General features: G+C 35.4%; 1 protein-coding gene across 1 annotated transcript in view; it reads right to left on the bottom strand.

Moving 5' to 3' along the window:
* Positions 1 to 26,201, bottom strand: part of OTOGL (otogelin like) — a 94,262-nt gene that overhangs the window by 7,485 nt on the left and 60,576 nt on the right. The window contains exons 33-57 of the mRNA XM_038154548.1: positions 25,644 to 25,811; positions 23,826 to 24,104; positions 23,090 to 23,207; positions 21,775 to 21,854; positions 19,495 to 21,027; positions 18,219 to 19,081; positions 17,358 to 17,535; positions 16,303 to 16,445; positions 15,628 to 15,651; positions 15,396 to 15,488; positions 14,579 to 14,768; positions 12,169 to 12,383; positions 10,963 to 11,104; positions 10,029 to 10,214; positions 9,303 to 9,515; positions 8,351 to 8,455; positions 7,930 to 8,037; positions 7,488 to 7,589; positions 6,129 to 6,233; positions 6,000 to 6,040; positions 4,969 to 5,032; positions 3,828 to 4,006; positions 3,368 to 3,472; positions 2,432 to 2,551; positions 805 to 850 (exon numbers count right to left, since the gene is read on the bottom strand). Coding sequence (XP_038010476.1) covers positions 805 to 850; positions 2,432 to 2,551; positions 3,368 to 3,472; positions 3,828 to 4,006; positions 4,969 to 5,032; positions 6,000 to 6,040; positions 6,129 to 6,233; positions 7,488 to 7,589; positions 7,930 to 8,037; positions 8,351 to 8,455; positions 9,303 to 9,515; positions 10,029 to 10,214; positions 10,963 to 11,104; positions 12,169 to 12,383; positions 14,579 to 14,768; positions 15,396 to 15,488; positions 15,628 to 15,651; positions 16,303 to 16,445; positions 17,358 to 17,535; positions 18,219 to 19,081; positions 19,495 to 21,027; positions 21,775 to 21,854; positions 23,090 to 23,207; positions 23,826 to 24,104; positions 25,644 to 25,811 — 5,400 coding nt within the window. The remainder of the gene's footprint in view (positions 1 to 804; positions 851 to 2,431; positions 2,552 to 3,367; positions 3,473 to 3,827; positions 4,007 to 4,968; positions 5,033 to 5,999; positions 6,041 to 6,128; positions 6,234 to 7,487; positions 7,590 to 7,929; positions 8,038 to 8,350; positions 8,456 to 9,302; positions 9,516 to 10,028; positions 10,215 to 10,962; positions 11,105 to 12,168; positions 12,384 to 14,578; positions 14,769 to 15,395; positions 15,489 to 15,627; positions 15,652 to 16,302; positions 16,446 to 17,357; positions 17,536 to 18,218; positions 19,082 to 19,494; positions 21,028 to 21,774; positions 21,855 to 23,089; positions 23,208 to 23,825; positions 24,105 to 25,643; positions 25,812 to 26,201) is intronic.

Here is a 26,201-nt window from a genome sequence, read left to right as displayed (position 1 = left end):
ACAGAGGGTTAAGATTTTCTGTAATTCTGAACATGTCATTGCTCTACAGAATTAGTTTTAAAAACTATAAACATATATATATAGATATATATACACACATATGCATAATTATATAAGTAGATAATAAAAATTATTCTAGTCAAAACTGCAGAGAAAACCAGTTTGTTCTCAATCTATTTTTAAAATTGCATAAATTGTGAAACCTTTATGTCAGTTTGAGTCACATTTAATCATACATTAAAGTTAGACACAGAAAATGTGAATGCATTAATAGATATTAAAAGGCTGATTTTACATAAGCATTGCTATCATCAGTATTTCTCTAATTTTTCTTCATTTGGGATTTAAGAAAAAACATTCCAGTATTTTGGACCTAGAAAATATGTATTTGGGATGCAGAATAAATTGCTAAGTTTGAAGATGAATTGCAATATGTCATTGAATCAAGAATCACTCTTAAGAGGAAAATTCTTGTCTTTTAAGGTGAATATCATATAGGCACTATTTGAGAGCCAACTTAACAAAATATTTTAATTGTTTTAATTGAATCAGTTTTAAGCTTCTATGGGTTATATTTGGAGAGATTTGATTATACTCCAGAACAATAATGTTAAAAATCACCAAGTCAGCAGCCAAATTAAGCAAGATCTTTTAAGAGTTGTTAGGTTAACTACAACAATTTTATGAGATTTGTAGGGGGAACTGCATGCTTTTTCCCTCTTTATGTCCCAGCAACAGAGGTTAAAAAATAAGCCCTCCAAAACCAAAGCTAAACTAGCACATATTGCAGCCTTCATCACTTACAGGTCTTGCAGCAGCCATCATTATACGTCTGCACAATTCCTCCATTCTAGGAAAATAAAAGAAGAATATAGCGAAAAAGTCTGGGCCCAATGCAAAGGGAAATTGTATCTCAAGACATTCCACATTTTAAAGATATCAAACGAATACAAAATAGTGCAACTGAAATCAACAGATACACAGAAATGGGTCAGCTGAAGGTTTGTTTCACAAATTCTTTACAGCCTTTGACACTGAAAATGAACTCATCACTGATGACAAGTTCAATTGTGTTCAGTTGACATCTGATCTAGTTTCCTTTGAAGAAGTCACTTAATAAGCATGTTTTTATATAATCTACTACCATCTATTTCCCCACCATGGAGATTTATTAGGATAGTTGCAAAAATTCATGTGAGTAGCCCAGATTTGCATATCAAGCAGACTACAGAAGATAAATAGATGCTATCTATTGCTAATGTTATCTTAGGACAACAACAGACAAAAAACAGACATTTTTCAGCTTCTATCTTTTTATGCGAGCATATATTTTTTACCTTGTTACATTGAATAAGTTGTTCAAGAACTTCTTAAAAGAGCACTTAGACTCAGATATTTCTGAATTATCCCAAACTGCCTGTGACAAAACTTTTCTTCTCAGCTACTGGCTCAAGCCTATGCTCAGCATCTCTCAGAAACAGGTCAGACTGATTCAGAAAGTTAATTTTAGGGCTCCATTCTTAAAAATATTAACCTAATAGATGGTGTCAGAATGGTTTCAAGAAACTCAAGCATTAACTCAAAGTAGTACAGGCATTATTTTTAAATAGAATACCATCTTTGGGACTGGAAGAAATAGGAACTTTTTTAAACAAATGGAACGGATAAGTAGGACTAATACTAAATGCATAATCTGTATTCAAGGCAGCAATGGTACTTACCCTTTCTTCTACATATATATTTATTATTATTTGTAGCTCATATTAAATATAGAATGCACTGCAAGTTAAAAATTTTACAAGTATTATAAATTTAGGGAATTATTAAATTAGAAATTAAACTGTAAACAAATATGCAATCTTTGTGAAGAATCCATGTTCTTCAGAACAGTTTATATGGATATGTCGTCTTTATACTTTTAAATATTTGATGTAGGTAGATACCCTGGATATTTTTTGTTATGTTACACAAATTTTAGTTTAAGAGGTAATAAAGTTTATATATACTCAGTCATCTCCTTAACCATTGCACAACTTAAGGACTTTCCTCTATAGCTGACATTTACATGGAGCATTTTTGGATTTATTAATCCAATTTATTTATTGTGTGTGTTCTATGAACTTGGCAAAGTATTATTCCATAATAAGGCAAGACATAGCTATTACCACTTTTTATAGTGGTATGTCAAGCATGATTCCAGTTCTAAAAGCAGTCATCAACAATACCGAAGCCAAACTTTTACACTCCTCATAGATACGTTGTCAGTTGGAAAGAAAACAGGTGTCTAGGAAATTACTGCAAATTGCTCATTTACATGTTTTTACTTACCACTTTTTTAATTTAAAGAAAGTGCATAAAGTTAGCCTGCATTGTGGAGTGTAAGCCAAACTCCAGAGCAATTATTGTCACTTACCTTACTGAAAGTACAAACCTTTGTACACTCAGTGTCATTAAATGGGGGGCAGACAACACTTGACCCCAGCACAATAGCCCCTGCAGCAGTCTTTACACATTTGTAATTGGTACAGTTGGAAGTCCAGGTGCTTCCTTCCTGAATATATAAAACAAAGCCATTGTTAGGAAAGCCAAAACACTTTAGCTTTATCTCCAACCTGAAATATCTGTAAGAGTATTGCCCTCATGCTGTAGCATCTACTGGAGTGGAAAGTCTGCTGCAGACCACCCGTAGGTTGCAAAAAGGAAAGACCATCCTCTAACTACCACAGGCTACTCCTCCCTGGAGCCTTGGCTCTACTCTCCATCTGAGCATGCTGCTGAGCATGGGTGCCCTACTGCAGAATGAAAGGACTTGGTGCCAGTTCAGTCATTTCTTTTGCTCTGAAATCAACTGGAAGTATGAACCAAGTCATGGCCACATCTGAATTTCTGTGCATATGGATGCTGGAACACACTATCAAGATCCTGAACCCCAGAGCTTCAATTTGCATTTTTTTCTTTCTGTAGTAACCAGCAGGAAGAGAAGAGTGACCCGCAGAAGAGAGGGACATAAAGTCCTCATGTAGGCTTAGAAGCTCTCAACAGATCTAAGTCACAGTACCTAGTATAGAGTTACAATTTGAACCCTGCTCTGCAATTAGAGCATATCCAGCCTTAAGTAAATGATGACATTTGCATATCTTTGCAGGATATATTACAAGCTATAAGGCATTTACAAATGTGAAATGACAGGTCTTTAGATAAACACACTCATTTCCAATCATACATCATAAATAGTCTCTAGGCGTGTAACCAGCAATAAGGAGGTATGAAGCAAGAATGACTGCATGAGTTAACTAAGAAATGCCTGTCAGACTCCTTTCTATAGTATCATTACAGTTGCTTCTTATCTCTGTTCAGAGGCACTTACATCATACAAAATCAGTGTTCCATTCTCTGTGTGAAAAGAGCAGGACACGTTTAGACACATACCACAACAAGTATGGTGACTGAAGGAAGGAATATATACTTGATGCTGGAAAGAAAGGAAAGGAAATAGACAAGCTAGTACTTTTAAAACATACATTATATGGAAATGCTTTGGTTTCTGAAACTAAAAACACCAAGGAAAACGATGGATGGATGGATGGATGGATGGATGGATGGATGGATGGATGGATGGATGGATAGTTAGACAGATTTGTTTACATAGGCTGCTAGAAACTGCCTCTCAAAATAATTGTGTAGACACATGATACACATCATCACTGCTACGTTCTCAAGTTCTTGCTGAGTAAACAGGACTAGCAAAAGCCTTCACTAAAACTTTTATTCTAGTTGTGCAGCTGCGTTCACAAACTGCATCCTTCCTGCATTTTAAGAATACTCACAGCTTCACATTGCTGGGAGCAGTTCATCATTGTGATATGCATGGCATTGTAGCCTGTGTTCTGATCTTTTTCTTGTAAACACTGTACAGTGTAACAAAGGTCTCCATCCAAGTACTGAATCACTGACTGCCCAGGACTCAGTACTGTGACCTCTTGAAAGATGCACACATCATCCTTCTCTAAACCAAAAGAAATAGAGGTTACCAGAGGGGAAAAACAATCATGAAACAAATGAACAGAACCACTGGTAAGACAGGAGTAGGGCAAATTCCTATTCACTGTAAACGTATTCTATCTTTTAGACATGATTGGTTTGTGGTTTTAATTACCAAACAAGAGCAGGAGGCATGACAATTCAGTTTTAGAAAATGCAGCAAAATAAAAAAAAAATGCAGCAAAAATAAAACCTAAAACCGATAGTGTTTCTACTATGGAAGTAAAATAGTCTGTTGTTCTTATTTTAAAAGTGTTCTAATATTTAACATTCAGCTATTCTGCACATCACAAAATGTAGCTTTTGTGTCAGTTAAACTACTCTGTCTGCAAGTATCTGTGGTCCAGTAATCTGTTCAAGTTGTACTGGAAATATGTTCTTGGCTCTTGGAGGCAGTTCAGCCTGGGCTGCTGCCAGGACTGCAGCTTGCCTCTGCACTCCCATGGACAGTGCAGCTGAAATCTACTCTACATGGGCAGCTGAGAGAGGGAAGGGAGCAGAGCTCTGATCTTGAGACTGGCTGCCTCCTCTTGTGCTGGCTGAACAGGTCCATTGCTCTGTGCAAGATGTTGTCTCGTTGTGTTGAAAGCAGACTAGGAGCAGCTGCCCTGCTCATGCTCAGCTACTGTTCACAGCCTGTTTCCTACCTGTCTCTCACCAGAGAGACTGTACCTGACTCTGAAAGCATGGGCATTTCTACAACACTCCCACACTCTGCTAGAGCAGACACAAAATGGATGGGATAGCAGGCAGGATAGCACCATATTCAGAAAAGAGAGTATCATTGCATAACTAGATAGACACACATCAAATTAAGATAAAAGAGCATTTGCATTTGAGAAGGTGACAATGACCTTAGTTCTGCTTACTTTGCACAGCCTTTTAGCTAAAATCTAAAACACAACAATGAGGAATATAAAAAGTTACCACAAATGTAGTGAGTGCATCCACAAGCACTGGAAACACTGCTATCTATTTTTTTAACTTCTCCCTGAGTACAGAAAGATAAAAGTTTGCAAAGTCATGCACAATTAAATGTAATGCTACACAGACAATTTTTCTCTGAAAATGTAAAATACTACTTTCATCACTTCCACCCCGGTTTCATAAAAGAGGAAAATTGCAATGTACTCAAGAAACAGTAACATATTCAGAGTTATTCAGTTATTCAGTGTATTTATCTTAAAGCAGAAAACAACACTTCATTTTCTGTATGGGTGCATAGAATAGCAGAGTCAATAAACAGCATTTTTTCCGGAGACACAAAGTTATTTCTATAATAAATATATCAGCAGAAGATTGCCTCCTAAGGATTTTCTTCTGAAAGATAGGTGAAAGCTATTTAAATCTAAAATTCCTTAATAGACTTTACGTTATGCTGTCTTCACTTGAGGAAAAAACTTAATGCATTGGATAAGGAAAATATGGTCACTATGGTATTAATGGGAGTTTGAACATTCACCCTTTTTTTTTTTCCAGATCACAGTCCCTATTACGAAAAACTACATGACGAGCAAAATATTCATGACTTCTCATATCAGCAAAATTCAACAATGTTAAATCATTTTAATCAAAAGCATAAATTGTTAACAAAATGGCACATTTCTTCAGATGATACATATAATCATATGGCTCATACCTCATTAATTATTTTTTAAATGTGAATTATTTATGTGGAAAGCCTTATTAGCATATTGTTTCATGTCAACACTGAACATGATAAAATTACAGTTGCTTTTCTTTATTTTTCCACCTTACAACACCCGAAGTGAAATTTCTCAAAGGAATGGTTGACAACACTATCCAGACACTTGGAATTACATGCTTGTGCTGGGACTGCAGGGCAATCCCACCCTGTCCCTGTTCACTCTTTACAACTAACTGAAACAAGGAGTGTAAAAGAGAGGAGTAAGACAGCTCAACACTATTACTAACAGTATTTAAAAGACACCACTTACCAATTTACAGGTCAGCATGGTAGCATTTTCACAACTACATTCTGAGGAGGTAAAAAAATCTGTGTCAATCAATTAGCTAACTGTTAGTGTTGGTCAAGAGTTGTGACTAAGGAATAAAGCAATAATTACCACAGTGCCATTCTGGACAACATTGCCCAAGTATTTTTTCCTTCACAGGTGTCATGTCATCTGTGCAAATCATAGGAGGCTCAGAACAAAGATTTTCATCACAAACTAAATGAGGGGAAAAGACATATGAGAATTTGTTCAACTTTCCTTCATGTTTTCCAGCTTACATTACTTTTGATAAACTATTTTTTAAATAGAATTATTTTAAATTTTATTGTGTTTCTTAAGTATCTAAACTATACTTGGAATGAAAAACTATACAAAAATTTTCAAAAGTGATTTCAGTTGCCTTAGAACATGTTTAAATTTTCAGAGAACATCAAATAGGAATCATTTAATATTCTTCCTACTTCAGAGTTACTCAAGAAAATAACCACTACCAAAGACATCTAAAACCATAATCTTTGGGAAACATAGACTTGATATGTACTGTAAAATGCACTTCTGTAAGATAACAGGGAGCAACTGCCCTCAAGGTACAATGCTATTGAGAAAATACTGCCTCCCTTATCACAAGCAGCTTACTGCAACTGTGAAAGGAGATCACACACCAAGATCTATCTTTCTCCCTGCCAGAAGTGGGGAAAAAAAATGCCAAAGGCCTTTGCATAAAATTTCACCAGGGTAAAACTGCTAGGAAAAAGAAAGGACCAAAATACAGAAACAACCGAAGTAAAAATTACTAAACTCCAAACTTAGGGGAAGTCAATTTAACTATGTGAAATTATCCTGAAAGACTGCAATAGGATGAAAGTTAATCTAAATTAAGCAGTTGTACTTGTAGATGTTACTTAAAAATGTATAGCACAATTTAAGTGTTAATGAGACTAGGAAAAGGACTAAGTTACACAGCAAGTATTTTTTTTTCTGCCTGCTCATTGTTTGAGGATAGTCAACCGAGCAGTATTTGAAACCCTTGGTCTACTCCTTCCCCTAGGAGATAAAAGTGCAAAGAAACTGCCTACACATTAGTGAATTGTACAACAGAGGAAAACCAACGTGGAAGCTGTTTAATTAAATGTGTTTTAATATATGAACAATTGTATATTTCTACTCCAAGGATGGGATTCAGTGCCACATTAATATACGAGTATTTAAATCATTGTGAAGATAACCATGTTTCTGTCTAGTGAACTGAATAACCTCTCCAGACTCCGCTGACTAGGTTTGTTAGACCACCAGTGGGCATACCAAGAACTTTGAATCTGTGTCAAATTTGGTACCTCTACACCCTCATTTCGACCTCTTAGTCCATACCTGAAGCCCACTCCAATTGCCAAACCTAAACAAATCCCTGCACAGCCATGCACTCAGTTTTATGGAATTTGGTGACATCAAACTCACAACAGTTACACTCACCGCAGTAGTAATGAGGACAGCAGTAGTGTATGGTATTAAGGTCTACAGTGAGAATTTCCCCTTCACTACACAAGGGAACAGGTTCAATACAGGATTCACAAACTAAATTTAAAAAAAAAATCAAAAAAAACCAACAAAAACCAGACATGTACAAAGTTTAAAATTGTAAAAAGTTAGCACATGTGAATTCCATCTAATTGACTATATAAAAAGTAATACTGCATTTGTTACTCAGATAATAGAACTTTTAAGGATTTTATGTATATCAAAGCTAAACAAAGTTCTAATATGTTGTTCAAAATTATGTGAAAAAAAAAAAGATCCCCAAACCCAAGAATAATGATGCTTCAGTTCACCAGTTATTTATTTTAGAATTATAGTCTGTTTTTTTAAATACTTGACTATTCCTTAGCTCTCCATAAAAATATTAGAGGCATCTTACCACAGAGATGAGAGAAACAACAGGGATCTTCCTGTTTTGCCTCAACAATAAACTGATCTTCTCTACAGTCAGGCTGGGAGTCATTAAAACAAACTGAAGGATCACATTCTGTAGGATGTGAAACAAACACTGTTTTAAAAGGGGTCATTAAAACAATATGAAAAAGATGAAAAAAATATATTCTTCTTATGCTAAGCAAAATAAAATACCCCAAATTGACTGTAAAGCAGAAGTAACACAAAACACAAAAACAAAACAAAAATACTAGAGAATGTTTAAAAAAACATACACCATTGCCTGGTGCTATTTACAGTGTCCCATTCTGTTAACAATCAAGACAACTTGTAATGCAAATTTTCTTCCAACATATAATAAAAGTATGGAAAACTTTCCACTAACTGCGGTTTTGTTTTTCCCTTACCACATCGGTACTGTGGGCAGCAGGACAGGGGGTGGTAGCCTACCACTAATTTTTCATTGGGTTTGCACGTTGGAATAATGGCATCACACAATGACATGTTACATTCTGTGGGATAAAAAACAATTTTGATGTCTTTAAACAGATACTAGTGCAAGTCCTATAGTTCAGGCTATTTATACCATCTAATACAGACATCCACAAAACAAGAGCAGCCCAAGTCAGCTTAAAGTTCACTCCATACCATCATGTAGACTTTTGAGCGCAACCCAAGCAAGCAGTAATATCCCTCTTCAAACTGGTATTTACTTGCTCTGCTCCCTATGCATGAAGGCACCTCTAATGTTCCACTGATATTCCTTGAGCAAACTGACAATACAGCATTGGTTACAGGCGTCTAATAAGCAAAAGCACCACATCAGCTGGACCATATGTTCTCAATTTCCTTGAAGATATGAAGAAATTAGTAAATTTTGCTTAATATTTTAGTAGCAATAAGCTTATTCTTTTTTCTTAACAACCATGGCTAGGCAGAACATTAGTATTCAGTGATCAGCTCCCAAAAAACAGCTTCTGGGAAACAGCAGTAGATTAGAGGATACTGCTCATCACACCCAAGTACTAGAAAGAAAAGCAAGTAATATCTGACAATGTCCCCAAATAGCAAGGTACTTCTATCATTGAATATAAATCAATTTATTATTAAATTCCATGCAAGAGCTAAAAAATAATTTTAAACAGAAGTTTTGTTTAACTGGTGGACTTCAAAGAAAAAAATTATTCCAGTGAATAATTCCTATAAAGAATAGAAGCCTCAATTGCTGGCCCAACCAGCCACAAGTACTTAAAAATTAATTCTAAAAACTGTTACATTGAATCTGAAGTTTGTCAGCTGCCTGTGAATGTGAAGCACTTATTTTATACTTCTGTTACAGAAAACAAGTGTGGTACGTACCACAGACTTTCTTGGGACAGCAAGCTCTCTCTTCAATGACATGGAGTAGAACTTCCCCTTCTCTTTCACAGACTGGTGGTGGATCCTCACTGCACTCAGGTTCTACAGCAATAATGCTTCCATTTTCTAAACAGCCATACATGCAGCACCCCCTCATGGACCCATTCCAGATCTCCCCAGCAGAGCGGGGCTGTCCTTTATTATCTGTACATGCTGGAAGAAAAAAAAAAAAACATTCTATCCCTTCAAGAAGCAGACAGCTCCCATTTCCTGTAAGCAGATACCACTTGTATAAAATTATTGCATAAAATGATATAGCTGCAGAGCATCACTATAAAAGAATCCAAGAAAGGCTGATGTCCTTAAAAGCTCCAAAGTAACAAATGCTTTTCTGTGGGTGAAAATGGGTGAGGGCAAGGGACAGAACCTGCCCATGCTATTCCTTCCTAAGTTCTCAAGGGAGGAAAGCCTGGGAGCTATAGAGGAATGGCCATCACTTTTCCCCTAGCAGAGGCACATCAGCACTGGCTCTTAAAGCCAAGTTAACTGAAAGCACAAACTGCTGTAGCTTGAGAAGAAGATAGGCTCTGTTTAAGGGACCTTTACCACATTCACATTTACTGAGGACTGACACAAAACTTAAGCTTATCTCTTACCATGAACTGTTAATATAACTGTGGTTAATATTATCATAAGTGCAAAACTACCCTGTTCTACTGTACTTACTACATTTTTCTTCTGGTATACAGAGGTCTGAGTCTGTTCTATGCAGAATGGTGCCATTTTTACACACACAGTCTTCCCTTAAATAGGAACAGGGAGAATCTTCATAGAACCATTTATTCAAGCATGTCTTGGCTTCACAGGGTTGCACACAAGGCTGGTATTCCTTGCCCTCAGGACAGCTCAATGCTGCAAGGAATAAAAAATTATATTAAGTGTAGTTATGATATTTTATGAAAATTCTTTTGCTAGGATTTTCTTCTCTTGAGAAGTTGAGAGGGTTTCAGGAATAAATGTAAACAAATTATTATTTCTTGGTGTGGAATGCAGTAGGTGCTTCCTTGATTGGTCAATGTGAGGTGTTTTTATTTAGTGACCAATCAAGGGAACAGCTGGTTGAGACTCTTTGAGAGTCACAGGTTTTTGTTGTACATTTCATTTTATTCCTGTCTTGTTTTTTAACGCATCTTTTCTCTCTGTTCTTTTTAGTATAGTTTTAGTGTGTTTTTTAATATAATATATATCATAATATAATAAACCAGCCTTCTGAAACATGAAATCAAGATTTCTCTGTCTCTTCACCCAAGTAAGTCCCAGCTGCCCTAAAGACCACATCAATTAAGTGCTTCCATATTCTTTCAGCATTTCATTGGCTAAATAGGTAGTAATAACAAGTGGGCACAGAAAGCACACATTTATACTTTAAACAGTACTTTAGGTAAGCAACTAATTCAATGGAGATTAAAATTCATTCATTACTTATTGATGTATTCTCATCTTAAGAACTTGTTCCCTAATTTACCAATACTGTGATAAAATGAGATGTTACTTACAAGAATAATAGAAAGAAATATAATTTTAACTTAGCACTTAATCGCTAAAAAAAAACCTCATCACTAAAGCCACATAAGGGTATAGAATAAGGCTATCTGCTTACAACAGTAATCAGGTGTCCTCCATTTAATGCAGATGTTGTGCTTGTTGCATAAAGCTACATATGCAGAAAGTGCATCACACTCATAGTTCCAAAAATTAGTACTGTTGATCCACATCTTCTCACAAAATTCCTGTGGTGACACCTAGGAACATATTGAAATTGGGAATTAATAAGTATAAGGACTCCCGGTAACTAAAATAAATCAGCATTTAAGAGAAATAAAACAGCCACAAGGGGAAAAAATCACTAACAGTGTCTAAATTTAAAAATATCTTTTTTGTCAGAACACCCATTCTGCAAAACTTAAACTGCCAGAATTTTTAATGCTGATCAGTAGACAGAGAATGCATTCCTAGTGAGAGTGTCACACTACTTTAAAGAACTTTTCAGCATAGCCCTGTCAACTAAAACTGAACAATCTCAGCTAAACATTGCAGCTACACCTTCCATACAATCCTGCTGTGAATCAATTCTTATTACTCTGTTTCTGTGCCTGTAGGACCTGATAACCTATTTTACACATCTATCTCTCAGAAAGAAAGGGCCACTTGAGTAATGAATCCTTTTTATTTTTAATTAAGTCAGGAAAGTCAGTTAGACCTCAGAGATTTGGGGCTTCCTCATTTTCTGTCCTGGAAAGCAGCTATGCTGCACTACACACCTCTAGTGACCTGTAGAGGTCTACCCACCTCTATAGCTGCATGCCACAGCTACACCCCCATTAGAAAGTACAATTTGTAGAAGCAAATTATAATGATTTCTTTAAGAAATGCTACAAAATTGTCAACATTATATTGACTGTGTCAAAATATTTTAACTGGACATCTCTTTAGTCCAATAAGTCTGCAGCTGCATGAATCGCTGTTGTGTGCAGCAGAAGCATTAAGTTTTCTGTTCTAGTGATCCTCATCAAGCATTTAATAAAAAATATCTCTGGAATGTGTTCATCTTGACTTGATGATCCAGTGCATCCTCTTTGAGAAATGCCCTTTAAGTAATTTCAAAAAACAACATAATAGCACAGGGATCAATATAGATGTGTGTTTTCAATGGACAACATGGCAGGGATGTTAAAGACACTCATTCCATTGTCAAATCATAAAAATAAGCAAAACATGAAAAATGTGCATGTATCAGTCACTCTTTTCTTAATTATACAACTATTATATGATTTGGTCCTGCAAATTTTCTGATCCTCATACTCACTTTCTTGTGACAAGGGATGAAAATCCTTCTGTTTAACAGTTCCATACAGTATGTGCAGTTATCTTCAGTGCAGTTTCTTACTGGCCTCCTGGTAGTTACATCAAGTGATTTCTCAATTTCCCAGCTCTTAATAAACATTTCAATTTCCTCCATGTTTGTGATTATGGTCATGTTTTGCATTTTCAGGTCATCACTAGGATCTCCATTACACACCCCTGGGGACAGAGCATCATATTCAAAGCACACACAAACATGTCATATGCCTTCATTTGGGAAAGAAAAGTGACCTGATAAGTTATGTTCAGCACTGCCTCAAGCTGACCTGTGAAACTCAGTCACCTGAGTCAATAAATTAAAGCCGCTGTATGTCCACTGTAGTTCCAACTTCCTGATTGTGAATTTAGTTCTCAGCTCAATGCTTGGTAAAACAAGTAGATCATACAATAGAACTCATTGTACCTTTCACAACTATTAACTTTTGAGAAAAACTGCTACCAAAATGTGCTGTTGAGTGTATCAAATTCACTGACATGGCACTAGATTCTGATCTCATTTTACTGCATGTAATAATAGATAGTTTTGTGATTAATTGCTCATCACCAATGATTTCACGCTGTATTGAGATTTAATTGAACATTCTAAGTGCAAGAAGTTATTAAAAGAATCTTTTTATTAAGGAATTGCTTTATCTACAGAAAATACTGTTCTTACTCAAGTTATTAATACAAAACCACTGTAAAGAACTACTTTCCCAGAGCCCTGGCATTCATTGTCTACCTGAATTCATTATTCTATTGATACATAAATTAAAATACATGACCTCTTTAAGCACATAATGCCAAAACTTTAATCTTCATACAAGTTTTACATCTCAGGAACTGATCAGGAACTGAGGCAAAGTTCCTCTCTTGTTTTCACTTTCCTTCTGCGCAGTTAAACCCACCCTAAGCCCTTGCCCTGTTTTCAGCCCTGCAGTCTGATGCTCTCCAGGGTCCTTTGTTAGAACTGAACTAGCTTGGTGTGGCAGGCTATTATTCTTTTGGACAGCATGGAGAAATACAGAAGATGGCATTTAAATGAGTGCTTTACAGTAGCACCATTTTCCGGTATTCTTAGCTCTTCTGCTTCTTGCTGCAGATCACAAACTGCCGGCATTAGAATTTGTAAGGCCATGCTACAGGACTGCAGAATCAATATAGATTTAAAAATAAAGCAAATTTACCTCATAGTCCCACAACCTTTTCTGGTATGAGAGGAAGAGGATTGCAGAATCCCAGACAGGAACAGCAGAGGACAGGAAAGAAGCGCTAAAGAAAACTTCTGACTTTACTGCAAAATATCAGGTAGTGCAACATTTTAAGCTAAATTTAGATTTGTCTGCATAGTCTTCCTCTTTTTATCTTCTCATGACACAAAGAGGAACTATTCTATAATTCTTTCTACATTTGCCCTCATCTTGTCCCATTCATTCAGCATGCATAAAGATGGCATGATACTGGGAAAAGATGCAGGGCCAGCCTTCACCTTCTAGTAGATTTAGGAGAACTTTCCTTTTGTTCAAGCAGAAGACAGCAATTGATTTTAAAGACTTTATTTGTTTATGTTTACACTTAAAGCATATCTAAATTGCTTTGCTTGCTTTTAAAACTAAAAGCATTTTAAAAGACTAGAAGTTAATTTTCCTTTTCAATATGAAGTAGATTATGTAAAATTACAAACCACTAGAAAATGAAAATTTATTATAAAAGTAATTTTTAATCATTTGCTTACACTTTTCCATATTATTCATACTTGCAAAGTTATAAAAAGGCTTCAGGGAAGCTTGAAACATGCTACATTTACAATCATTGTAATTCAAGACTGAGATACCTCAGCAGTTTTGGACCTTAAACTCAGCCTCAAGAGGTCTAAAATCAGATTCTTGATTCACTGTCCTCACAAGACCTGGACCCTTCCCAAGATACAATCTCTGTCAGTATTTTTATAGCAATAAGCTGCCACTGCTAACATCAGACAGTTATTCTTGTCTCCATAATCACTGAAATATACTATCACTACCTGAACTTCTTTAGCAGCCACTTCTTCACTCTTTTTTTTTTTCTTTACTTGGCTTCAGCAAAACTCTTAAAACAGGCAGAAATAAGTAAAATAAATAAGTAATTTTTTTAAGCTGCTTACATAGTATGTGCTGATTGTTCTGGAAAGTACTTTGTTAGCACACAGTGCTTTCAAACAGAATGATTAATTAATTAATAGTATTTCTATCCTAGCTCTCACATAGGATTATCAGCAGAGTTAATGAGGGTCACAATGGGAGCTATAGGGGCAGCTGGTCACAGACACAAAAGGGAGTTGCAAATTTCAATTGGGAAGTTATTGAATAAGAAAAAGATTGCCACCATAGCCTCACCACAAAGTCCTTCTGTCTTCCTCGTTGTGTTAGAGTGTAATCCATACTGTACATCTATGATGCCTGTAACATGAGCCCACTTGATGCTAATCCCAGCTGGGGTATTAACCACATACATTGCACCAGTATCCTGAATACTCAGCCCTTCTCTTGAAAATGGTAATGGTTGAATTTCAGAATCCACAACTACCTAAAAGAAACCAAACACATTTTAGAGATAAAGCCAGATTGCAATGGCGTATTTTATGTGTATTTCTATTTTAAAACAAAAGACTATTTTCACAGCCTCTGCCACATATAACAGTCACAGTGCTTAAATTAGAGAGCTTCCCACCTATGTCACTCCAAAAAACTGCAAATGAAGTAGGCATGAGGAAAAAAAAATCTTTCATAATTAGGGAAAGAATAAATCTTATTTATCACATATTGTATGATAAAAAAAACTCATTCCAATTATTGAAAGTCATCTGTTGTGACTTGTTACTGACTAGCAAGGAAAGTAGCTTAAATATTTATTACTGCTAGGGTTCTAGGGTTTCTGGAAGTATAGTCTCAGGCATAACTGCTTTTGTAGTTTCATTAAAATCTCAAAAGAACTTTAAAGTGACATGGAAAAATGACATTTAAGTGAAGCATGGTACCAGAAATGTAAATTGTTTGTTTTGCCTCTAGTACACCATGAATTATGTGGAACCTAGTCTACAAAAGTAATCCTAATTCTTTAGTGTTTTATTTTAAATCTGATTTATCACATTCTACAAAAGAACAGCTCTCCAGCTATTTTTTAAGAGTACACATGCTGTTGATATATACTTACTTTTCTTGCTAAACGATTGATAAGTATTTGACAAGTGTGTGTTGTGACATTTAATTTCTTAAAACAGAGCCCTGAAGTGTTTGCAGGTGGCACCTTGAAAGAAAAGTGACAAGGAAATTTAGTTACTATTATTTTTCTAATTCCGTGCCAGTGATATTGGAATTGTCTATATTAATTAATTTTTTTTTAATATTAATGCATTTTATAATCAGCAAAATAAGCAAGTACTTACTAGTTTTCTTATTGAATTTGCACTCTGGAAAACATTAAAAGTAAATTAGAGGTTCAATAATAATCAGCAGCATTTTTATTTAGCAAAAATAAAATACCATTGTCTTTAATCTTCTTCTACAATCAGCTAAATAATGAAAGTAATATGTTTTATTATAAATAATAAAAAATACCCACTTTCCAGCTAATTCAGTGCGTATGCTGAAAGGTCCTTTCAAATTCTATTTCTTAAAGGACTGAAGCTAGATCTAAAACTACAGGCTTCTAAAGCTCATCTGCATATGTGTTCTGCATTTCCACCTCTAGACGGCAACCAGGAAATGAGAGCAATTAAATAGAATACATCTAAAACAATGCAAGACTGTTGCCTTTAACTGTTGCCTCCTGAAAGGAGACATGCATATTGAGAAGCTACATCACCTCTGATAATTTAAAAGGAAACTACATTTTAATTTCCTTATAACACAACAATTACTATTTAACTCAAGATAAAATTCTTTTATCTAGACAGCATTATTAAGCATGCTTCTTGAAAATGAAATTACTTGGTATGTTTCACTGAGTGTGGCTTTTATGTATAAGTTTTAATTGGCATATTTTTGCATAATTTCAAACCCATAACACAAAAAAAATTCAGGGAATAATTATAATTATTGCATGAAGGCAAGAACCTTACCTGATTAGCAGGACATTTTTCAATATGAGCAACAATAATTTCTCCTGGTAACTTGACTAAAACATAGGAAGCCATATTACAGAGGGCTATGTTGTTTCCATCAAAGGTAATAACACTCAGTTCAGACAGTACAGAACACTGACCTAAAAAAGAACTGTCATTTAATGAGGTTACCACAAAACTGAATACAAGGTATTTCTAAAAACTTTCAGTTCTAGCATTATTTGCTTTTGCACATACATTCATAGATAGATAGATAGATGACTTTGTTCTGCAGACCACATACTGAGCCATAAGCCTAATTAAGTGTTTAGGTTACTCAGTGGAAATACCTTACCTGCTTCTGTGTGTCCAGGGTAGGGGAAAATGTTTAAATTGGTGAAAATTTTTGTTTAAGTCACTAAATTTTTACTTAAGTTACTAAATTTTTACTTGCCTGTTTTACAGACAAGGTTAATGAATCTGCACGATGTGAGATAAAATATATGCATAAAAATATATATTTTTGTGATGCTGACAAAGGACTTATCTGTCTTATCTTGAAAAAATATAAAGTGCAATATTGGTTTCATTGATGCTGCAAGGTTTTAAATATGACTTCTCTTTAGCATTTTTGTTCCTTTGGCAGGCTCATCTGCCAGTTTCTGCAGTGTCTAAGCATGAATAAAAACTGCAATTAGAGCTAAATGAAATATGGGGGTTCTGTCTTTCAGAAAAGCTTGTATTTAATTTATTTTTCTTCATAAAATGTTCAAATCTTAACATTGCTACTGATAAAAATTCTGAAAAGTCTCAGCTGAAAAGCACTGGTGTTCATGCTGGAGATGTCATTTCAATGTTTTCATTAAAAAAGAAAAATATTTTCATTGCCCAGGATGTCAATTCAAAGGTACCAGACATTCAGTATATTTCATTCTGCTTTGCTGATGAATGGCTCTTTTTAATTAATTACAATATTTAACCTCATATTCCCATTGTAATCACCCTTTAATTTATTACTTGACATTTACAGATCAAGGCTCCATATTTTATTTAAAAATAAAAGAGAGACGTACAGGGACATTCCCATTGTGGACAACAGCTGTCAGTGTTAACTTGAACAGGCATTCCTCGAAAACCACAATCTGGCTTCTGCACATCCTTAGGGCAGTTCCTTGAAAGATTGTATAACATCCAAGCCGTATTAACACATACATACTGGCTACATTTGTCAACAGGTTCGAGGTATCTTGGCTGTCACATAAGGAAAAAAACAACCAGAGTCAACTTTAACTTCCTTGGCCTTATGAAGTCCAAGCCATGATTTGTCCATCCCCCAGCTCTGAGAGAGAATCAGCACATCTACCTGCCCCTCATCAGTTATTTTGGAATGACTTGCATTTGTGTGGTTGTAACCAGTGACAATGATGCATGTCCATTCACCCACACCATTCCTGTTCCATCCAGCTTTGGTGGAACACCCTGTGTAAAGCATTATGCATTGAGGGTACATGTTATAATCAGTTACAATCTGAAGCATTTTAAGAAACATAAAATCCTGCATTCCTGTCATTTTAAACCCTATGACAAAGAAACAAGTGGAAGACGGGAAGACAGGATAAGATTACTCAGAAACATCACAATTCCAAGGATTATGGCTTTTTCGGCACCTCAGAAATATATTTAGCTATCTAGAAAAGTCACATAGCTTTAAAGCATTTTTTTCAGAGCAATATATCCAAGTTGCAGAATATACCAGGGTGTTGTAAGAACAGCAACAAAACTATTCTCTAAGAATAACTGAGAATTTTAAAACAAGTAAATGAAATAGAAAATATTAACTATTTTAAATCTCAGGTATTACCTATGTAGGATAACAGAATGGACTGAAATGAAATATATATGTTAACATACAGAAAAAGTAAGACTGATCATACCACACACTCAGAAGATGTAGATATCAGTGTATGCATCATCGTGCCAAAGTAAGCCTTGTCAGCTACAGCCATTGTTTCTGATGAGGAAGGCAGAGCCATTCCATCACTAGAAAGAGACAAATCTATTATAGCTCTAGTTTGCAGCTCTGTGGCCTCTGTTACACTAAAATAAGGTGTAACGGGCTTCTGGGTTGGGATTTTGGAGCTATCTGATGTTGTTACATCCAGGACTCCAGAAATAGAGATATTTTTGACTGAGGTTGCATTTCTTGAAAAAAGCAGACTTTGAAGTGCAGTTACTGGCAGATAAGGTGGGGAAGATTTGTCAGTTGTGGTTGTCTTTGTCTTGGTAGCATTTCTTTGCTCATGTGACGTCTGACCATCTTCTGAAATATCCACATTTTTTTCAAATGAAGATGTGTATTTAACTTCTGATGCTATGTATGAGGTACTCTTCATCTGTGATAACGGATTCATAGTACCAGTTGTTTTCATTATATTAATCTTTGGAGTTTCTCTAGTGTTCTGTGAAGCTTGAGTTACTGCAGTTGTAAATAAAGATTTGTGTGTTTGTATGGTGGTAGGAACTGAAGCTGCAGATATATAAAAATCCAGATTGACAACAAAAGAATCAGCAGTTTTTGTAGTAATCCTAGAGGCTAAGGTGGTGGTGCCTGAAGTAACTAATAAACTGGCTGAAGAACTGGGTAACATTTTTGCATAAATAGAAGGTGCTTTTGAGGATGCAGCATTCACTGTTGTGTTCCTGATCATTGGCGTAGTGGATTGAGTGATGATTCCAGCTGGTATGGCTGATATTGTTCCATCTTCTTCTGATGAACTTACTGAAGAACTCTGTTTTCCTAGAGAAACATTAGAAATATGAGTGGTCTTAGGAGGAAGTGAAGGCATAGAGGGCTGGCTTTCTAAAATGATTTCAGAGGTGTTAGGTGTTAGTAAAGAGGGCATTACAATGGACGTTTTTAGTGCTGCTGAAAAGTTTGTAGAGAGACTTATTTTTAAAGTGAATTTAGAAAAATCCACAGAAGTTGCAAGGTTGATAATTGGAATTTTGAATTTCCTTGTGTATCTAGAGATGAAACTGGTGCTTGGGTAGCACTTTTATATTGTGTTAGTGATGATGTGCTACTGACTATGGGAATCAATGAAGAACTTGAAGTCTGAGATATCACATAAGATGGCTCTGATGTTGATAACAAGGTTGTAAATAAACACAATGACCTTGTAAAAGAAGGATTTTTGGAAATGGAAGTACCTGAACTTTGAGCCACAGGGTCAGTTTTCAATTCTGTATCTGAACTTTTTGGGTACTCTGTAAGTTCTGAAGCGGTTATTGATGTAGAATTTAGAGGTAATACCAATGTCCTGAGAGGGGAGGCTGTAGACGTAACAGATTTCTTTGGCTTTTTAGAAATGAATGATAATGAAAAGAAATCAGTGTGCATTATTTGCTTATTTTCTGTTAAGGCTTTACTTACTACAGACCTATCAAAAATTGTTGAATTGATTAGAGGAGTGGAGGCACTAGAAGGTACTGTATAAAAACTTTTGGAGGCAACAGTGGCACCTGCCATGGCTTTGGGCTTCAGGGAGGTATACAGAGAATGCACTGGTGTAGATACTGTGCATGTTGCAATACTTGAAGTGTTTTTAGGGATTTGAGAAACAACTTGAGGTGAAGATATAGTCATTATTGGCAGAGCAGCAGAAATACTGCCCTTTTTCAATGCAGATGTCTGCTCGGGAACAGTCGTTGAAGTCTGCACTGAAGATGAAAGTGCCTTTGGAGAAAAACTGGTTGAAGAGCTAACATTTAATGATATCAGAGAAGTTTTAGACAAGGGTTTTGATGTTTTGAAATATGAAACTGTGATTAATTGAGGAACACTTGTCTCAGAGCTAGAAAATCTAGTAGTCATAGGAATTTGAGGAGCAGCTGAAGTCAGTGCAGAGGCGGGTGTTGGGTACACTGCAGTTTGACTAATGCCAGACTTAGTTATAACAGATGAAGTAGATACAGGAGATGTGCTTAGTGTCAATCGTGGACCTAGAAGAAATACAGGTCTTGTGAAAGTTTCTCTGTCAGCCCTCAAGGCAGACAAAGACACTTCAGAGTATATTTCTGCTCCCTTAGAATGACTTACTGAAGGACTCCTACTCTTCCCAATCTCTGCATGCAGCTCAGAAGTGACCAAAGATATCTTGGAGGCTAAAGTTGTTAGTGCTGAGGAAGGTTGAACTGTTCCTAGCTGAGTGGTTGATGTTTCAAGTGAAAATGGAACTACCGCTAGGGAAGTGGGTGTTAATAATGCAGAACGTGTTGGAATAGGACTTGCACTGGGCAGGGTTGTTGGAGTTGTTATTGTAATGGGTAAAGTTATAGATGCATTAGAGTGGGCAGTACGTGATGTGACAGCTGAGGCTTGAAAAAGCATTGGAAAATCTGTTGAAGGGATGGGTTTGGAAAGGACAGTAGGGCTGGCTGTGCTGTGAAGTACATCAGAAGGCTCCACTGTACTTGGTAATGAAAATGTTGAATAGGTGGCTGCATTAGAAGCTTCCAATGAATAAAAGTCCGTAATGGACTGTGCCGACATATTCATTCCCCTTGAAGCTGTGTTTGCATTTATGGTTATTTTGTCTGTTACACCGATGAGAGTTGATTTATTCCTTGAAGTAACAAATACAGGGAGTGTCTGAGGAAATCTCTCCGTGGTAGGACCCATGTGAGAGATGAACAGTGAAGGCTTCAGTCCAATGTCTGATTCTGTAGGTGTCACAGGTATGCCTGAAAGGAAAAATGTGTGTTTAACTGTCTTTTATGGATTATTAGTAAAGAAAAATAGCAAACCTATCTCTACTCAAATCCCATTTAAATATTAGCAAATCAGATCTCACCAATGGTTCCAGGCAATTCCATAGAAAATTCAGTAAATTTAAACTAGAAAAATATTTGAAATAAGTATATTACATCCTTAGAAGATATTATACAAGATAACTTTGGAGCAGTAAATATCAAGCATAACATATTTAATTCAAAATTTGTACAATAAGATACAGTATTCAAACTAAATTTTAATGTTAAAATAATACTTTATCCCAAAGAATAAGGAAATAATATGGTGTCTTTACAAACCAGAAATTATTAAATAGGTGAGATGAATTTGTTCATGGTGTGTCATTCTCTGAAAAGACTGAACTTTTTGCTACAGCTGTATTTCTTTCATTTGGAATCTCTCCCTTATAGATGTGTAATATACTAGCATTATATAGTCAACTATAGTTGCTCTGAGTATAACATAATCATAAAAGGTTATATATAACCCCCTATTTGAGAAATATGAGAATTCAATGTAAAATATAACTTTTTGAAAGCAGAAGCTGTAGTTTGGATGACTGGGAATGGAGTCTATGTCCAAGAGAAACAATCTTCAATAGAAATATGTTCTGAGAAATCATTGAACTTTTAAAAAATTACTTTCCTAGGATAAGGAGTAATTTATAACAGTAGATCATCATAATGAAATATACTCACAGTCTTCTGGATAAACACATCTAAGTGTGACCTCATCAAGGATCATGTTTTTGGGACAGTATGGCATGCATCCTTCAACCCTTTAAAATATTGTATAGTAAATTCTAGAGCCACAGTAGAAGTATAAGTCAATTTTAAATTATTTTACTTTGGCTAAACAAATCATTAGAATGTCTTATCAGAGTTCTGAGAACTTTCCAATGAAATTAGGAACATAGCATTTTGAGGCATTTCAAGGTCACAAAGTTATTGAGCAGCCTAATTCTATTTCTAAACTGTTAATAATTATTTGCATAGGCTGAGGATTATGATAGCTTTGGACCATTTTTCTTCCACAACTAGGTGTAAGTTTTAGTCCCTAAACAGAAAGGTTTTTCACAGAATTATGAACTTCTCAATAAGACTTTTGTTTTATCCAAATATGTTCATTTGAGATATTAAAATATTTAGATTGACTCCATAAAGCCCGTCTCTTGTGTCCTTTCAACATAGGAGAATGCAGACAAATCACTATATTCCCATGTCTTTTTCATTCTGGGGGACTTTTCAATAAGAAAATCATGACATTAACAACCAGTGTTCCCATAAGGAAAAAGATAAGAATACCGACAGAGAAAATTAGTCATATTAGTAGTCTTACTAATCATAAATTGCATATGCCTGGGGAGTCTGAAATTGAAAACATCCTTTCTTTTCCACCACATTGTGCCTTGAGCTTTTAGGCATTTTTCCTTTTAGTTTGCTGTGGTTTCATAGAGGCCAGGGGAGAACCACTGAGACAGGAAATCTGTTTACTAAATCCCAAGCTACCATCACCCCTCTGAAATCCCTCCCTTCATGCCAATGGGCATCTCCCAGTATAAAAGTTCCCTCTTCTTGCAGGAGAGGGCGTATTCCGCCCTTACTATTCCTCCAATTTTCGGTCTCTGTCATATTAACACCAGAAAGATGTAGCCGTTTTAACATCATGGTGTGCTCTTTTAGGATGCAGCTATAAATCCACAGAAGGAAATAGCCTTCATTTAATTTAACAGCTTTCTACTTAACCACTACCAGAAGCTAATCCTCTGGGCTAAATAAAAACCCTCTTATTCTTGTGTTGGAAAGCACATCTAAATGGGAATACAAACTGTGGGAAATGAGGGGCTCGGTACAAATGTTTCCATATGACTTGTGAGAGTTTCCCATAAGAATCATATTGAAATCTGGGTAGTAAAACGAAATGGATATTGCAGCAGCAGTGATTTTCAGAAAGTGTATGGTTTGCTTATTACAAAAAACAATACAGTAGCAATATGAGATTAATTTTACTTACAGAGGAAGAAATTTACATGCAATTCCTTCAGGATCACTACATGTCTTAAAACAAGGATTAGCACAAGATTCATATCTCCATTCACACATTCTTCTGTAAGGCACAGAAGCACTGAGTTCTGAGAAGGAAAGAAAGGGGTTTTTTATTGATTCAATAGTCAAAAACAATTCAAATTTACAACCTTTTCTATAACATACATTGGGATCTTCAGATAAATTTAAAAAATTAAAACCAAATAGACAAATTTTTCAGAACTTTCCAACAGGTGAGATTTTGTTCAATTTCGAGTATTTTAAATTTGTTCAAGCTAAAAGACCCTTCAAGCTTTGACAATAAAAACAGCTATTCATTTTGACAATATACTCTGTTTCAAAACCCAAAAGATCAGTTAAACATGTTGAAGATACTGTTGGTCGCAGATGCAACACAATTACCGAATTCATTTGAAAGAATAGATACCTATAGATTACTAATGAGATATTAACATACATCATTTTGTGATATGCCACTTTCATTTTGAATGAGCAAGCCAATGAAAACATAGTTCAAAGATAAAGTGACCATCCTATCTGCTAAAGTTAGAAAATAATAGTATTTTGAGATAGAATGGAAGACAGAGAGAAATTAAAAATAGGATAAAATATTTGTTACTATTGCTGATGATATATAAGAAAGAAAATGCTCTGAAGGCAAGCAGAAAAAGAATGTTTATCCCTGCAGATTTTGCAAAATTTACCTTCAATACTAAAGCTACTGAAATGTTTGAATTCTTCTGAACCATCATACTTTTCCACTTTAACACTGGATGAGGTGAGAATGATGAAAAAGCCTTTTTTACTGTGCAGCTCGAAGGCACTGAGCCCTGGATTCCAGAGACCCTGGTGGTGGAAGAAGGTGGCTCGTCTCTGGAAGGAGGCATTTGCCTGCCACTGCTCCAACCCAATGGTTTCATTGTCATGTACATACAGAAAGTAGTTTGGTCTTTCAGCAGATTCAAGGGAAACAAGAGACAGAGCTTCCACAGAAGAAAAAAAAAATAAAAATGGTGAGATTTTCACAGAAAACAACTTATAATTGAGATTAAATCCTATTTTTTTTGGCTGTTAAGTGGCTCCTTTTAAAAACTATCTTTTCACCAAAAAAAAAAAATTCCGCTTTATGTTGCGTAAAAGAGAGTTAGAAACACAGTGCAGGGTCTAAAAGAGACTCCAAATGATCATCCACAACCACCAGGGAACTTTTCAGTTAGACCCAAATTGCATTCAGCCGACTGCTACTAACCTTCAAAAATGATACCTAAGCAGTCTCAGACAGGAACTTGCATATCTTGGGAGTTTTTCTCAAGTTTGGATAAAAGTCTGACAGCTTAGCAGGGCCAAAATTTCATTAGTAAATAATATCACATTGTAAGAACATTGAGGTCAGGCTTTTTTTTATATGCAGTCATATCCAGAAATACTGTAAGAAAATCTATGGCCAAATAAGAGACTTGACCTCTATTTGCTCTACCCATGCCACAAATCAAAAGTGAAAAAATTCTCTGAAAATGTAAGGCTTTATAAGAAGACTGACTTTATACTTGATTTTCAACTTGAATATGGTCTTGAAGTTCTTTAATCTAGAGAAATATTATCTCATCCCTCATTTCCATATGAAAGTCATCTGTATGCTGCACAGATATAATGAAGTATTGCATTCCACTTTACATAGGGATTTGACAAGACTGAATTAATTCTTCTGTTGTATGTATTTTTCATTTCAAAATCACATCTAAAAACCTAATTTTGCCACGGCAATAAACATTCAAATGTTTGTAAACTTAGTTTGAAATTTTTCTGTGGAGAGAGCCCTTCTTTATGTTGATTTTTGAGGGTTTGTGATTTTTTTCAACACATTAAATTATTTGAGAAAGCAAGACAAAATCTTTATTGATTTAATTGGCACAGTCTTCACATATGTGAAGAAATAAAAATATATACAGAAGGAAAAATATTTAGACAGGTTTATTTTTGTTGTATAGTTTGGGTAAGTCTCTGATAAGTAAAAAATAGAGTTTAGGATTAGCTGTTCACCTAAGAAACTACCTTCTATGTTGCACAGAGATGCTGCTTGTTAACAATGTATAAATAGATTGATCATTCTGAGTTGCACATTTTCTAGGTCAGGAAAAGTAACAAATAAGGTGGAAACACAAGGTAGAACCAATTTTACTGGAGACAAAAATATCCTACATTGACCTTCAATGTTGATAATTGCTAGATACTTGTGAAAAACTCACCAATTTCCAGTTATACAAACTAATTGGATTTTTTTACAAAGTTACTCACTTGTATTTTGCAACACTTCTAAAATAATTTTTGAAAATTCAACTTTAAAGCTGGAAGTGAGGTTTTCTAATATTAAAAAAAAATTAAAATTTAAATCCCTCCTTCACTTATTCCAAAACGTAAAAATATCTAGACTACTTTAGGACATTTAGAAGATGCAGCAAAAAATCATTCGTATAGTTTGACTTATACATCTAACCATTAGCAAAACTTCTGAGAACACTTACATAAATCTTTATCTTTGAAAAGACCTGGAGTGATCATGAAACTGAAAATTACATTTCCATGTGCTCCAACTCTAGGCAAGGGAAATATCCTTCTGCTGGATACATTAGCCCCTATAATTGTGTCATTCACTCCAAAACTTGCCAAAATATAGGGTCCTTCACCAAGACCTATGGGAAGAAAAAATCAAATAGAAAAAGAAAAATTTTCATGGCATAATATGCAAAACTTAAGTCTTAAATTTCTACTTGGTTCCACTTGGGAGTGGAAACATGCATAACTCTGTCCTTGACTTTAACCCTGGCAGGCAGCTAAGCACCACCCATCTGGTCACTCACCACACACCTGACGAAAGAATCAGAGGGGAAGAACTGAAAAAAACTCATGGGTGAAGATAAAGACAGTTAAATCATAGTTTTGAGTTTTGTTTACAGAGAAATAAGGAAAAAGGAAAGGAAACCAAAGAAAACAATTGCAAAAAGAAAACAAAGAAAACAAAGAAAAGAAAGAAAAGTGATGAAAAAGCAAAAATTCTTCACCATCAGCTGACCAGCATCTAG

This window comes from Motacilla alba, chromosome 1A (genome assembly GCF_015832195.1).
Source record: "Motacilla alba alba isolate MOTALB_02 chromosome 1A, Motacilla_alba_V1.0_pri, whole genome shotgun sequence".
NCBI classification, from domain to species: Eukaryota; Metazoa; Chordata; class Aves; order Passeriformes; family Motacillidae; genus Motacilla; species Motacilla alba.
Note: the sequence above shows the minus strand (reverse complement) of the source record. Positions and strands in the feature narration are given on the sequence as shown.